Genomic DNA, 15790 nt, shown 5'->3' with positions numbered 1-15790 from the left:
CTTTTGCGACATTTGGCCTCACTACGGGTGTGTCTAAACTACATGTCTCTGTCGATGAAGCCATGTAGATTAGGCTGATCGGCAGAGAGAAATGAAGCCACGATTTAAATAATCGCGGCTTCATTTAAATTTAAATGGCTGCCGCGCTCTGCCGACAGCTGATGATCAGCTGTTTGTCGGCAGATCGGGGCAGTCTGGACGCGCCGCTGTCGACAAGGAAGCCTTTGTTGACCGGTGCAGATATGCCTTGTGAAACGAGGTTTACCTGCGTCGGTCGAAAAAGGCTTCCTTGTCAACAGCGGCGCGTCCAGACTGCCCTGATCTGCCGACAAACAGCTGATCATCAGCTGGTCGGCAGAGCGCGGCAGCCATTTAAATTTAAATGAAGCCGCAATTATTTAAATCGTGGCTTCATTTCCCTCTGCCGGGTAGCCTAATCTACATGGCTCCATCGACGGAGGCATGTAGTTTAGACACACCCTACATGGGGCAAAATGACAGAAAAACCTCCTTTTTCGGAACATCCCTTATTTCTCATAAAATGAGGAATATGGGGATGCTGAAAGAATGCGCCCGCTTTTTCGAAAACTATTCCGAAAAAGTGGACGCGTTCCCTGGACACAGCAGAGTTTTTCTGGGATAGTCTAGACATAGCCTCTGTTACCATGATCAGACAAAGGAGAGTCCCAAGCCATGAACTAACAATGAGCAACCTCTCCTGGGAGGCTTATTATATGCCCAGTTCCTGGCTTGTGGATTGGCTGGAATCTAACATAAGAATTGACTTATCAATGTATGCGACTTAATCAGGCTGTCGTTCAGGGATGACTTATCACCTCAAAGTGCCAAAACTATTAACACTGTGTCAATCAGCCCAATATTAACTAATGCAAACAGCTAAGGTTCCTATAAACTAAATGAGCCCTGAAATCCAACCTCTCTTAGATAATCCCTGTAGTAAAAGATGGGATAAAAAGACTTGCATTCTCTTGATTTTTATGGCCAGAGCAAGCTAAAATAGTTACTTTATGGTGTTTATTTCCCCACAAGTGAGTTAACTTAGCTAAATACCTATTTTCTATCCTTTATATCTATTTCCAAAAATCACCATTGCTACTTTTTTGCTCCTACCTAAAAATCTATTTGCCCTTCTGGTGTTGGTAATAAGTAGTAATGGTTGCATGTTTAGTCATTATTATTTAAAATCCCATGTACTTTTACACAGTCTTTCGTTCAAAGATTTCAAAGGGCTTTTTCCCACCTAACTTACAGAGATGTAAGTAAACATTTGTATTCTCATTTTAACAAATGAGATGTTAAGTGACATCAAATCAGTGGCAAGGCCAAGAATAGAACTTAGAGGAGTCTTGGCTTCCAGTTCTTTGTTCTAAATGGCAGTACAATTCATTTTTTATGTAGTTCTGTCATGCTTTCTATAGTTTCCCAGAATGAATTCTGTCTGGCTCAGGCCACTGAGACCAGCTATGCTGGAGCAACACTGGCTCCAATACCTCCAGCAGGATGACTGATCTCTTCACTGGTAAGAGTGGGAAAAGTCTACTGAACTGCCCTGTACACTTTGCAATTACAAATCAACTAATTCCAGTCACTTAATGATCAGCTGTCAACCCCTGCTAAAGTCAAACATAGGACTTCAGCATTGCCCTAATCATGCTTCCACATCCATGGGAAGATGTCCTAGACTGATAACAGTCAATGATTCATTTTTGTAATATCTAAGGGCTACATTGTACCCTGACAACTGCACTCCAGATCTTGGGAAAGTGCATGATCTCTGTTGAATGTAGATCTGCCAGCAGTCTCTGTGCCAAGCAGTTAATCTCCCTTTCTGCCTGGCTAATGACAAAACACTGGGAAGTGGCAAGGCTTACAAGCATTTAATTTCAGATATACAATATCTTTGAATACTATGCATTTAAAATGGAGATCTCTGCTTGCTACAATCCTACTTACAACTAATATCACTTGTGTCCTAGAGACTGTACTGATATATGTACACCACCAGAGACACACAAAGGCCACTGCTGTTTGTGAAATGAGACTGGAATATTGGATATGAAGAGAATGGGTGTGTGTGTGTGTGTGTGTGTGTGTGTGTGTGTGTGTGTGTGTGTGTTTTGTTTTGATTTGATCTTTTAAAATGATCTGTGCACTTTTCAAGTAGTAGGACCCCCCTTCATCTGATGGTTTTCACCAGTGCTTTATATAAAATACTTTAATTGTCCAAATATTATTCATTGTGGTAGTGGCTAAGACCAATCAAACATGCAACCCTTTTGTGCTAGGAACTGTCCAAACATAGAACAGTAGATGATTCCTGCCACAAAAAAAGTTTATAATTTAAATTGACAAGATAGGTACAGGGTGGGAAAAAAAGTCTAACGCAAGCAGAGTGAACAATTTAATGGCAGCTAATGTCATGTTTATGCCACAGTTTGGGGGGAGGGTATTTATTTAGTAGGAGATAAACTAAATAGAAAGAAAAGGGAAGGAAAAGAGGACACTGAAGGGCTGGGGAGTGAGGGAAACAGGGCAGGTGAAGAGGAAGATAAAAAGGGCATGTAGAAAGTGAAGCTGAGATAAAGAGACTGAGGGAGGAGGAATTGTGCCAACAGCCAGTGAGCACAGGGATAGCAAGTCCAGTTAAAACTGTAGAAAGTTCTCTATTCAAAGGTAAGAAGGATTTTTAAAAAACAAAACAAACAAACAAACAAAGTAACAACCCTGCCCAAACAGCTCCAAAAAGGCAGAGGGAAGGGACTTGCCTTTGTGCATCATGATGCTGGCTGGAGTTTGAGTCAAAACAGCATTGTGCTGTGCAAGACATGGTCAAAGAAAAAAAGTGGGGCTACAAAGAAAAGCAGAAAAAAAAACCCTCCACAGGCCACAACAGTATGAAAAATCCCACCCATCTGCAAAACAAATCCCAAGTCTAAAGTCACTTATTTACCATTAATATGGCAACCTGTTCTCTGTGGTTTTCTCTCAAGGACACATGTTGGTGGGGTTGGAGAGGGATGCACCATTTACATCAAGAATGGGGAACCTCAGGTCAGCTTATCTGGATCCAGCTCCTGAGGTTCCCAAATGATTTTTCTGTGGGCCAGCTACCCCTAATCCAAAAAAGTCTCCCCACCCCTGATTTAGAGACTAGACCCCAAGTGTAAGGTGATTTCCTCTATACAATTCTGTATCCAGATAGAATTGGGCAGGGGGAAAAGTTGTTCTGAGGTTGGCCCCTTTTTACTCTTTCCTCCCAATGCAGCAGTCCCTGCTTTGGCTGCTTCAGTTCACAGATATTGGGGAGAAGTTTAGCATTTAATGTGAACTAGGCAAAGTGCTGTGAACATTTACCAGCCCAGTCACCAAATCTATTCCTGTCCTTTATTTTTCCTTTGATGGTTGAAGACAATGAAAAAATCATCGTATTTTCCCAACAAGAACAAGAAAAATTACTTGTTTATGGTGAATGGAATCTTGCAAGGCTGATTTAATAGCATATCAGTAAAGCAAAAGGCAAGTCACATATTAGTACTGATCTGTAGCAGGTTGCATAGATGGGCTATGCCACATAGACTGGTTTGGCAAGAAACAGTTTGAGTAACATGTAGCAAAAGAGATGTGATACATTTCCGTTTCCTGCTGTGTGTGCCATAAGCCACAAATGCTCAAGCTTCTGTGCTTGCTTTATTGAAGCTAGAGTGAGATTAGTTTATCTCAGTGTGTTTGACTAATGTGTATTTGGCATCCCCTTCAATGTCTAATCTGCGGTGCAGAATGAGTACAATGAATGAGATCTCCACAAAACATTTGGGATTTCCCCTTTGGATTGTAACAAGGAGAAGATTATAGCTCTCTGAGAAGGCAAGTTGTGCAAGAAGTATAAAGCACATCACTTAAACATGTACAGTAGAAATGAGTTTTATTTTGTAAAAAGTTATAAAATGAATATTGTACAAAAATAAAGTCTGTAGAGAACTTTGGTTGATTAACACAAATGATTGAGACGTAAGTTGTAGGTGAAGTAAAAACCTTCAGAGAAGCAGACTCCTGTTTTTGATAAGTTTTTTAAAAAAATCACAAACTTTACCCTTTTGTAGTTTGAACATAATGACCTGCTAAGCCTATTAGGCTGTTGCTTGAGGCAAGCTGTCAACCACCAATGAAGTACCCATAGTAAGTGATAAAGTACTTACAACTTCTGTGCTCAAAACTAGCCTAAGCTAACACACTGTTGCTGAGTTTTGACTCATCACACAGTCAGGAGTTTACTATGCAAATAATGCAGATGATGCTTTCTCTGCTGTTTGCTGCCCAACACAGTGGGTAATCCCCAAATCAAGCACAGCATTTAAACACGTGCTTAATGGCTTCAATGGGACTATTCATGATTTTGAGAGCTTTGCTGGAGTAGGCGCGTAGACTCTAATCCTTCAATTGATTTCATGTGGTGGATTAAGGAGAATTCAGAGCCCATGACTGTGTTCACTTACCAACAATTACGTGGTTGGGATTTTAGTGAAGAAACTTGACACATGACACATGATGGTGAATCTTTGTGTTTTCCTTTCTCTTCGTCTCCCTCCCCCTGCCATTGGACCTTCCCCATTGGTATAAGTGCAGTCAGTTTCTGTGCACTTTAAAGGGACAGAATAAGTATGAAGCCATTGCATTGATTGGATAAGTGGTGGTTCTAACAGTTGTTGTTAAGTAGATTCTTTGTTAGATATTTTTATGAGTCAATTGTCTGTTACTTCTAATATATGTACACTCCTGCTGATCTTTAATAAACAAACCTCTAAGTTCATAACTTGTGCTAATCCTCTAGATACAGAACCTCCTTCACTTTAAAGCAGTGTCTTAGATGAAAACTTAAAATAGTTGAATCCTGTAATGTTTCAGCAAATTGTACAAAAAACTTTGGTTATTTAACAAAATAGTTTGCTTACTTTCAGTCTACATTAAATCCAGGACTAACTACAAAAAGGGATTTAATCTTTTTATATGGAAATATGGAAAGAAAAAACAAATAAATATAACATAAAATTAAAATGATAAAAGTGTGATTAATCTTCATTTGTCAATCATAGTTATGAGGTCAGTTGGTAGAAGAAGAGTTTGTGAGAGCAACTGCATCAACATTATAATACGAATATAATTTTTTTCTAAAAATAAAAAGATAATAATGACCCCCATTCTGCAATCTGCACTCATGTGGAGTGTCACTCGTTCATGTGGGTAGTAATGGAGATACTCACATGTATGTTATCAACATGAATATGGGTTGCAGACTTTGACCCTCTATTTTGAAATTTTAAACAGGGTTTTGTTAAAAAAGGTAAAGTAAGTGATTTTTTGCTTTCAAGTTAACTGTTAATACTTTTAAAAGCATGGCCCCTTGTTCCCAGCTTAACTGTTTTTGTATCTTTCCGCTTTGGCACCTTTGAAAAAAACTTTAATAAATAAGGAACGGAAACTCATTATTGAACGTTAATAAATAACAATAACTTAAATCTCAATAAATATTTTCTGTAAATGTATGTCTTTGAATGGATGCATTGCATCAAGTAGTTTGTTCACTCACAATGACCAAATATAAGAGGAGTTATGTAAGTGACATTAGTCCTTTGTAAACCAAAAGAAACACATTTTGCATTTGTATAGGCCAGGCTCACTGTTTCTATTATTCTATTAGGAGTGAGTGCTTAAAAACACACCTTGTTTTCAGAGGTAATAGAAGAATTAAATCTGATACTTAACTATTTTGAAGAAATGTGAGTTGGATATAACCTAAATCAAACAGTAACTGAAACTTTTTTGTGTTGATTTTCCCCAGATGAACTTTGGCTGGTTCATTTTGACACTTGCCTGATTTAATATTACACATTGACTATGTAATAAAAAATTTAAATCCAGTGTTTTGGAATAACCTTGTAACAAGCAATATTACAGTGTATCTTGGAGTCAAGTTAACAACACTTGAGCTTGCAATTATTAATGCTACCCCAGATTTTATACCTAAATTTAAAAGTAAGAACAAAGCGTGATATTTAATAGGCTGTGTTTTTAAGCACATTCCTTGCTGATACAACTCTCATTCATGGTGGACCATGTCAAATGAAATGGTGATAGCAACCTCCACCCATCCATTGCAAAACTCCACCCCTGAGCTTTGATGCCTTTTATTTGCTTTTATGTAGAAATTAAAAATTTCAACTTTTCCATCCTGTCCGCTTTCCTCTGCCAGAACTTGTCCTACCGGGCTCCCATGACATACGTTTTCCAATATCCTTGGTCCTCTCTCTCAGTTCTGAACAGACATTTCCTTGGGAACCGTGGTCCTGTTCTTTGCATTGTAGCAGGAATGCAATATTGTGATCATCTCAATAAAAAAATTAGACACATCCACATCTTTTAGCGGAATGTTTTTTCAATATATGGTAAACCAAGTTATCATCCAAAAAGGAAAGGTCATCGTCGTAGGCAGTGGGTCTGCAGCAAGCTTGCCTTACTTTGTCATTGACCAGCTTTTTCTTTCTGGTTAAATTTTTTAAAATTTTGTCATATGTGGTCTCAGCCGCATCACAAGATCCACTGCAGTAACGAAAAATCAGCTCTTCTTTGGTTTCATATCCCAAATCCAAGTCAGTCACATTTAAATGAATTTCTGTTAAGACACAACCACGATTTTTGCCCTTTTGACCTCTCCGGCCCTTTTTACTGGAATTCTCTGTATTAACTGCTGCATTTTGCCGACTTCTCTCCCGCTTAGAAAAAATTGGAGTTTGTTTATCTGGTGACCTTCTCAGTCTTTTTATAGTGGCTTGAATAAAGTCCACTACACTGTCAAACTGATCTGGATAATCCTCTGGCATGTTAGCTATTTGAAAGAGAAAGAGAGAAAAAGTTTTATTAGATATGAATGGTCATTTTTATTTCTCCTGGGAGTTTTAATCAAAGGCCACTAGAACTTGACCAATACTAGAACTCAAAAAAATTTCAGGTCTATGCAAGTTAGTCTATCAGTTGTGTATTTCAGAAAATATACATAGCATGTCCAAAAACTGGGAAAGAAACATGTGACAAGGTATAAATGTCATGCAGACTTTCCTGATCTACTGTTAAGTGGTCCTTCTGATTATCATTCTGATTAGAAAGACTAACAATGAGTAAATATTCCCTGAATGATGGGAATGCTGGAAAGGAGCTGTCTGTAGCTAACTCAGTGATCACCAACCAGTAGCTCGGGATCTACTGGTAGATCTTGGAGCCTCTGACAGGTGATCCTGACTGGTTTGGCCAAGAGGCTATCAATTGCCACCACTTCAGCTGCCCTTCCCCCTTACCGCCGCACATCTCCTGCCCTTTGCCTTTGAGCTGTCTCACCCCACCCATGGGAATCTCCTGCTTGCTGTGCAGGGCAGGGGAAGGAGAAGAGGGGTTGCTGATGTCAAGGTGCCCCCTTCCACTCTGTATTCTATCTCTACAGAACAGAATGAGGGGCACAACAGGACTTGGGAGGGAGTTTGCTGGCTGCCTTTGGGAGCAGTGCAGGGCCACTGCAGGGGTGAGCCAGCCTTAGCCCCACTAAACCACAACCCAGAAGCCACCTGAGGTAAGCAGTGCCCAGTCAGAGCCCACATCCTACAGCCCAATCCCGGTCATGAACCCGCTCCTGCAGCCCAAGTCCCTGCCCTAGCCTCGAGCACCTCTGCATCCAAACACCCTCGCAGAGCCTGCACCTAGAACCCCCTCTGGCATCCCAACTGCCTGCTGCAAGCTCCTGCCCCTCTCACACTCCAGATCCCTTAATCCAAAACCAGAGCCTGCACCCCAACCTGCTGCCCCTCCTGGTGAAAGTGAGGAAGGATGGGGGAGGGAGGGCAGATGGAGAGAGCAGGGGGTAGGGCCTCAGAGGAGGGGCACAAAGGAGGCGGGGCAAGGGTATTTGGGTTTGAGGTAGATCTTGGATTGTGCTTAAATTTAAAAAGTGATCTCATGCTTAAAAAGGTTGGAAACCACTGGAATAACTGATTGACCAAGCTGAGTTATGTCCATGGCAAAATGCTTGTTTTTGATGCAGCTGAGGATGCCGTTAAAGCGGGTTGAAAATTGTCACATTGAACAGTTTTCTATCAGAGAATACTAATTAGCCAAAATTGAAACATTTCACAGGAATGTACCAATTTTGTTAAAATTTTCATGGCAAATTATTGAAAAATTTCATTTTTACTTTTATGTTCTCATATGCTATAATACAGGATATCAAAATGAAACATTTTGATAGGCTGAAACAAAATATTTTTAGAATATTTGATTTCATGACAAATTCTGAGATTTCAACTTTTCATTACAATTGGAAACAAAACCAAATTTAAAATTCTGGCATTTCTTGTGGGATAGAAATACTGACTTAAAACAAGCTCAAGTTATTATGCTGTAAGCTTAAATAAGTGAAATAAGTGGAGCCATTGAACGGGAATCATTTTATTATTTAATCTAAATACACAAATATACCACAGGATTGAGAATGTTTGTGCCTTGTGCACAGTGCCAGAACTTTGGTCATTGAAGGCATTCATTCTTTGCAAGTATCAGAGGGAAGATATTTGTGTATTTGCTCCTCAGTAGCTGGATGATATGCAGTATATGGTAGGGGACTGTGTTGACAAAATGTTCACAGATGCCAGAGGAGCAGACCTGTGAAGTTTCAGAGGGTCAGATCCTTAAACACATACACAGCTGTAAACTTCCCTTTTCCAACACAGGACCACATCATCACCATGAAGGTGACCCAGTGTTTGGATGGAATCAGTTTATGGATGAAATACATCTGGCTAAAGGTGAGCATGACAGAGGTGTTGCTGGTGGGCAGGGAAAAGCATTTTGAAGCGTTTGTAGCCACAGTGCAGTTTCCTTTGGTTGAAGCTACACACCCACAATTGGTCAATTCAGCCCATAGTTTAAACATGCTCCTAGATGCCTCACTGACCCAAGTTCTCACATAGCAATATCTGTGATTAATTCTTTCTACTCTCTTTGTTTGGCCAGGAGATTCAGTCCTGTCCTAGCAAATAAAGCCTTGGCCTCAGTTATCCATCTCTTGGCTGAACTACAGCAGTGCAATACATCTGGGCACAAATACTTCAGCACTTAGGAAATTCCAACTAATAAGAACGCTGCAGCACAGCTCCTCCTCAACACAGGCTACCACAAACATACCAGACCTATCCTCCACACTGGCTCCCTACAGAATACTGTATCAAGTTCAAGTTCTCAGTCTTTATCCTCATGGATATGGGCCCAGGATATCGAACAGACTTCCTAAAGAGCTGGGATAAAGACCATAGTTGAAAACGCCGCTCTGTGGCATAATAAAGTTCATTTTGGGGTTTTTTTTGGTGCCTTTTGTTTTTTGAGACTTTAAGGCACACCCGGATAATTCTTTTACCCCTACAAAATGCTGCACCAGCCAGCAGAGAGAAGCGATAGAGGGGAGATAGTCAAGAGAACATGTATCCATGGTTTAGAAATGTACATTTAAAAAAGATATGAAACCTGAGATTTTCATCTAATCAACTGTCACCAGGAGCTGGGGTTTTGACATATGCATCAGATATCAAAGCACTCATGATAAAGTTGTGAGAGTTGGCAACAATGATAGCCACACAGTCCCTCAGCCAAACAACGACCCCACTCACTTTCCTATGTAGAGAGCCACCAAAGAGTTCTGCTCCATGGCTCTCAGAGGGTCATCGTGTTCTCTGGGCAAGTTCTTCACTACATTCCCCAAGTCTGCATTTCCAGTTGATTAGAGGCATCAAGTGCCAGAGAGGATTGGATTTGGCCCAGAGCCCTGTTTAAGAAACAATTTATACTGCATATAAGAAGAATTTATAAATAAAGCAGGTCCAAATGTCATTTTGGAACAGCAGACTCCAACACGGCCATGTTCCAAAGAAGACAGAAACTAAATTGTCCCATCTGTCTTTAGCGGGAAACTATCAGCAATTCTGGCACACAACTTACGTTTTATAAAGCTAATCTTTTAATTCCACTGTCAACAGATTTTTTTTTAAAATTCCCCTGCAGTGGTGACAACCCAGACAAGAGTGTTAGTACACGCAACCCTCAAAGCAAAACTGACCAGAAATTGATATCATTAGGACAAGCTAGATTTTCAGCACTTTGTGTAATTACTGGTGTAGAAACATAACTTAGGTGCTCACTTCTGAAAATCATGGCCATCAGGTTTTAGAGAAAAGGCTTAAATCCAACTAATTGCATAATAGTTATTTGTAAAAGATGCCTTTTCACTAAAATTGCAATATGGTGAAACAATTATTTCTGTTCCATATAATTATTCTAGGCAAGGAGTAATTTTGCATACTTATCAGCAATAGAACCCCAGAGTTATGAAAACTTCCTGAATGGAGGTTGTTCATAGCTCTGAAATATCTAATTCTAGTCCAAAAGTTTACAGCTGAACATTAGTTTAATGCAGCTTTGAAATTTTACTATGCAGAAGAAAAATGCTGCTTTCTCTTTATTTCTTTAGTAGTTTAATACCATGCTGTACTGTATTTGCTTTTTTTTTGGTCTTGTCTCTGTTGCTGTCTTTTTGCATACTTCTAGTTCCGAATGAACTGTGTCATTGACAGGTCAGTTCGTAACTCTGGTGTTTGTAACTCTGAGGATCTACTATATATATTTTTTTATTTTCTATGTAACTGGCACGGTGCCCAACATTTTAATGTATCTTAAATGATGTACAGATTATGTTATCATGTCTAAACATGAAAACACCATTCATACTATGACACCCAAAGTCCAGAGGGGGGAGCTTGATTCTGCCCATTATAATGATAGAGGTTATATACAAATTTCAGTTCCATACCTGGGGGGTTTGGCTGAAAGGCTCCTTTATTCTAAAATAAGGTCCTATGTTTTAGTTGAGACCCATTTCAATTAAGGCCTTGTCTATACCTACATGGAGATCAATGCTTTGGGGATCAATTTTCCAGGGTTTGATTTATCAGATCTAATAAGGACCCGCTAAATTGAATGCTGATGGCAGCCCCATTGATCCTGGTACTCTACAGGGTTGCAAAGACTAAGGGAAGTCAACATGAAAGTTTCTCCCATCAACTCCCCACTGTGGTACCACTGGAGAAATTTGATTTAAGGTACGTTGACTCCAGCTAGGCTATTCTCATAGATCGAGCTGTGTTTCTTAAATCAAATTGCTCACACAGTGTAGATCTGGCCTTAAACTCTACTTCCATTTTGACCATGGTGAACCCAAGAGGGTTTGATAGTTCTCCCATTAGCATTTCTAGCATTTTGATGATTCTGTTGTATACATATGTAAGTGTGAAGAAAATGGGTTGTGAGAGGGGGAAATATTTTTCTGTAATAAGACTATCAAGCAGAAATTAGAATTGAATCCCTAGAAATAATCTCTCTTATCACATATGCTTTAAACTAGCTGTACTGAAAAATTAATCATGATTTAAACAATTAATTAATATGTGCCTGCAGACTGACTCTGCTTTCATGCTTTGCATGGACATGTGTGGGGTGAGAGGTGAAACAGAAATGTGTCAGTTGTATTCATTAAAAAAATATAACAAAGACACCAAGATTAACTTGTCTTTAAACGATTAATACTGTTCTGGTTCATTACCTTATTCACTGACTTGCTAGCTCACAAAGAGACAAGACATTCTTTCCTGGAACTTAGAATTCCCATAGAAACTGACATTGTTGTTGGTGTCTTGTCAAGGTGAAGTGTTAAGTATCCTGATGCATCTGACTTTTTAATGTCAGATACAATGAGCCAGTGCTAGAAAAAAACACTGAATGAAAATAGCTTTTATAATTTTTCCTTTTGTGGTTACAAAGATTTTCTGTTAATAGCTCATTAACTTGAAGCCCATCGTATGCCAGCCTATGAGCCATAAATCATTTGATAATTATGGCTAATCTGCGTTGTAATTCATATTTTTAAATTTGTGTCCAGCCTTTCACAGGGTTTGCATTTATTTCCTGCTATCTTTCTATCTCCTCAACTGTGCTTCTTAGTTCACAGTAGTTGAAAGAAAATCAGACTCCATCTGTTTCCAATAAAGAAGGAAACAAAGAGAAGTGACAGAAAAATCCCATTTGCTAAACTTCATTTGCTGTCATCTGTGGCTTTACTAGGGAAAAACGTGCTCAGAAGAGTTGGGTGAAGTAGATACAAATTTGTTTTAGGTGAGAGATCTACAGTACAGGTCTTCTTGGGAATAAGTTTGAGGCCCAATGTGGACACAAACTAGATTAATTCCTACCCAGCCCAAGCCTAGGATTATGCTTCAACCCAACCATGAACCTGAATCAGATTTGATGTCACCCGCTGCCCATGGGGTTGGTGCTGCAGCAACTGCATATGTTGGTGGCTGCATGCCCTGTTCCTCTTGAGCATGGTGTTCACTGGGCTGCACGTGAACTGTAGAATGGCACTGAGATTTCTCTGGCAGAGTCACTCTGCAATACACACAGCACACTGAGGTAACAGAAGGTGGCAAAAATGAGGCACAGAGCTTGCCCCCCTCCAGGCAAGAGGTGGAGAGCCATCCCTCCCCGAACCTGAGCCTGAGAAAATCCAGTTGTTTTACCATCCCTGTGACTCAGCGTCGGGATCAGAACAGGTTGCAGGGCTCTAATCTTTGGGAATTAACTTACCAGTTGACAATTAGTTGACCAATCTAAGTGACTAATAGTACTCAAACCATTCACAAAATCACCATTGACTTCAGTAAAAGCAAACAGCACTGGGGAAGGGGACCCCGTTTTGACAGCTGCAGAGCCTAAGATTGATATTGGTATGTGATAATGGTTAGTTCAAGTGGAAAAAATACTTCTTCTTCATCGCATCCCAGGACATCTTTGCAGATGCAGGCCACAGTACAATGTCATCATTTATTTTTGTCCAGGGACTTGTTTCTCCATTAAGCCCAGCCCGTTCATATTCCTGAGTAAAGGTCAGTGATCAGCCTCTGGGTCAGATTGCATTTGCATTATCTTCTTTGACATCCTATCATCTGTTTGTCTTCTGCAGTGTTCCCATCATAATCTCTCTCAATTGCCACTAATCACATTGTCACACAATTAAGTGTGGATTTTAGTGGTCAGAACAGAATCTGAGAGAATAACTGGAATTGTGGTATGAATACAAACCAATGGTCAGAGCCAGGAGTTAGGAACCAAAAACAGAACCAGACCCCGGGTCAGGAGACAATCTAATGATCAGAGAGAGGAGTTAGAAGTTCAGAGGTAGGCAGGGTCTAGGACTGAAAGCAGGTCTGGCACAGCTGCAAGTATGGACACCACAGAATAGTCACTAGGCTGCTGTTCCTGCAAGGCTTAAATGTGATCTGTTGGTGGTTCTGCCCAACCGGGAAGCACAGTCACATAGTTAGGGTTTATTGGGCCCAGCAGCGCTCACGTGGATGCTAAGCAACCAACTCCAGAGGCAGCTGAGTACCTGACAGCCATATTCTGATTTCACATCCTACTCTTCTAACCTCTCTATTTGTCTAACATTATTTCATCTTACATTTGCCATCTTCCAAATAATTCTCATTTCTACTACCTTGAGCCTTCTCATGTCTTTTGCCTTTTAATGCAGCTGCCTCCATGATAAAGTAATACTGTTAGTATGCTGGTTTTATACATTGTCACTTTTGGTACTAAACATATTTTTATTGGTCATAATTTCATCATAGAATCATAAGGCTGGAAGAGATCTCAGGAGGTCATCAAGTCCAGCTCCCTTGTGCAAAGCAGGACCAACCCTAATTAAATCATCATCTTGTGGGCATCCACTTCTCTGTAGTACTTGAATCTAAACTTCATTCTTGGTAGCACCATCGGCAGTAATCAAGCTTCCTAAATATACATAACATTTTACTTGTTCTAAGACTTCACTGGCTGCTGCATTTCAACAATTCTTCTGTTGCCCCTTATTCAAAATACAAGCACTTTGTCATCTTGGCATATATTGTAAATCCAAGTCAATGATACCAATTTTCCAAAGTAGATTATCATCATTAATTCAAATGTTTGCCAATTGCACAGTATTAGCTACATAAACAAAAGAGCTTAACTCTAGATCATCCAACGTTATACCCTCCAAATCCGCTATCATTCTTGCTGTCTAATTTAAGAACATGATGAAAAGAAAGGTTAATCTTGGTGCCCTTGCTTTACACACATCTTTGATTTGAAACAATTGCTTAATTTTCCACTAGCTTTTATGGCACTAGATAGGAATCTTTGTACATAACTTTTATAATTCTAGTTATCCAATCTGGAATACTATATGATTTTACTACTCTCCACAATGTTTCCCTCTGAACTGAATCAAATGCTTTTGTGAAGTCAATGAAAACAACAAACTTCTTTAAACCCATTCTCACTGTTTTTCCATTATCTGTCAGACTATGAATATCAGCTCAATGCTACTTCAGCCTGATCGGAAACCAAACAGTGCTTAGGCTACTGCTGTCTTAAAACTGGCCATAATCTGGTGACAATTACTTTCATTATAATTTTTCTCAATACTGAGCATAATCTTACAGCATTACATAATGTGATGAAGAAATCACAAAGATTGGATAAGCAAAAGTTTTGGGAGGAAGACACTCAGCAACTAAAGGGACCATCAAGAGAAGAAGCTATAAAAATAACATACAGTAAGGTTAAGTTATATGGAGAAATAATGCTATGGGAAGAGAGGCTAATTTGTTCAACTGATGACTAGTCCTGAAGTGGATCTGGAAGTATAGAAAGATATTTCTGACAAAGTGCTGAACCTTATATTCATCCAGGTGCATGCACTTTGGACATCTAGATAAACAGGGCAGAATACAAGGTCATATGGATAGCACCACTGAACCAATGTCAGAAGAAGATATAGAACAGGAAAGCAGTTAAAAAAGGGAAAGCTGTAGGAATACATGATATAACAGCCAAGCTCCTAAAAGTCAAAAGGGGAAGTGCTATCAAAGCATTAGGAAATATACATAAGGCGGCATGGGAGCAACAGGCATTACCAGATGACTGTCTAAAGGCAACAGTTGTACCAATCTTGAGGAAAGTACATCCTGCCAGTCCAAACAAGTAGAAATACGTATAGATTTTTATTAAGGCTTATTGAATCAAAAAGTGTTACTTTCAACTAATTTATAATGTGGCAGGGTTTTGGTTCAGAGAAATCATTATTATGTATTTTATAGATCTATTGTAGTAGCACCTAGAAGCCACATCTGAAATCAAGGTCCCATATACTAAGACAGTTTTTTCCCTTCAGAGCCTACAATGTGAATAGGCAAGATAAATGAAGGGAGAGAGACAAAACAGCAGTGAGGTGACTTGTTTTACGTCACACAGCAGGTTATTGATAGAGCTGGGAACAGATCCCCAATTCATTGCCCTAATCACTGGACCATACCTAATCTCTAAACCTTTGTACTATTCTAAAACAGGTATGGGAATCTGTACCTGTGAAGTACATGTCTACTGTCATGCAGGATCACATGTCTGTGAGTTGAATATTCTGTTCTATCATAGTTCTTGTATCAGTATCACTGTTGTATTTGAGAACCTTCAGTAGGTTTTTATTACTCTAACAGTACCTGAAACCTATTAGCAAGCACTCATAGCAACGAGCCATGAAGCCAGCTAACAGATACAGTACTGAGGTTTATGGGAGAGTAGTCTGTGA

The 15790-nt window shown here is 39.6% G+C and overlaps 1 protein-coding gene across 4 annotated transcripts in view; it reads right to left on the bottom strand.

Moving 5' to 3' along the window:
• Nucleotides 1-3926: 3926 nt before the first annotated feature.
• GDNF (glial cell derived neurotrophic factor) overlaps nucleotides 3927-15790 on the bottom strand; it is a 25891-nt gene continuing 14027 nt past the window's right edge. For 3 of the 4 annotated variants that reach the window (XM_075932526.1, XM_075932527.1, XM_014581765.2), the window contains one exon: nucleotides 3927-6901. In XM_075932526.1, the coding sequence (XP_075788641.1) occupies nucleotides 6417-6901 (485 nt within the window). In that variant the 3' untranslated portion in view covers nucleotides 3927-6416. Of the gene's footprint in view, nucleotides 6902-9722; nucleotides 10356-15790 lie in introns of those variants that run through there. The other variant, XM_006139471.3, reaches the window with a different exon arrangement.

Source organism: Pelodiscus sinensis, chromosome 6 (genome assembly GCF_049634645.1).
Source record: "Pelodiscus sinensis isolate JC-2024 chromosome 6, ASM4963464v1, whole genome shotgun sequence".
Taxonomy (NCBI): Eukaryota; Metazoa; Chordata; order Testudines; family Trionychidae; genus Pelodiscus; species Pelodiscus sinensis.
The sequence above is the reverse complement of the archived record's forward strand: the minus strand, read 5'-3'. Positions and strand labels throughout refer to the sequence as shown.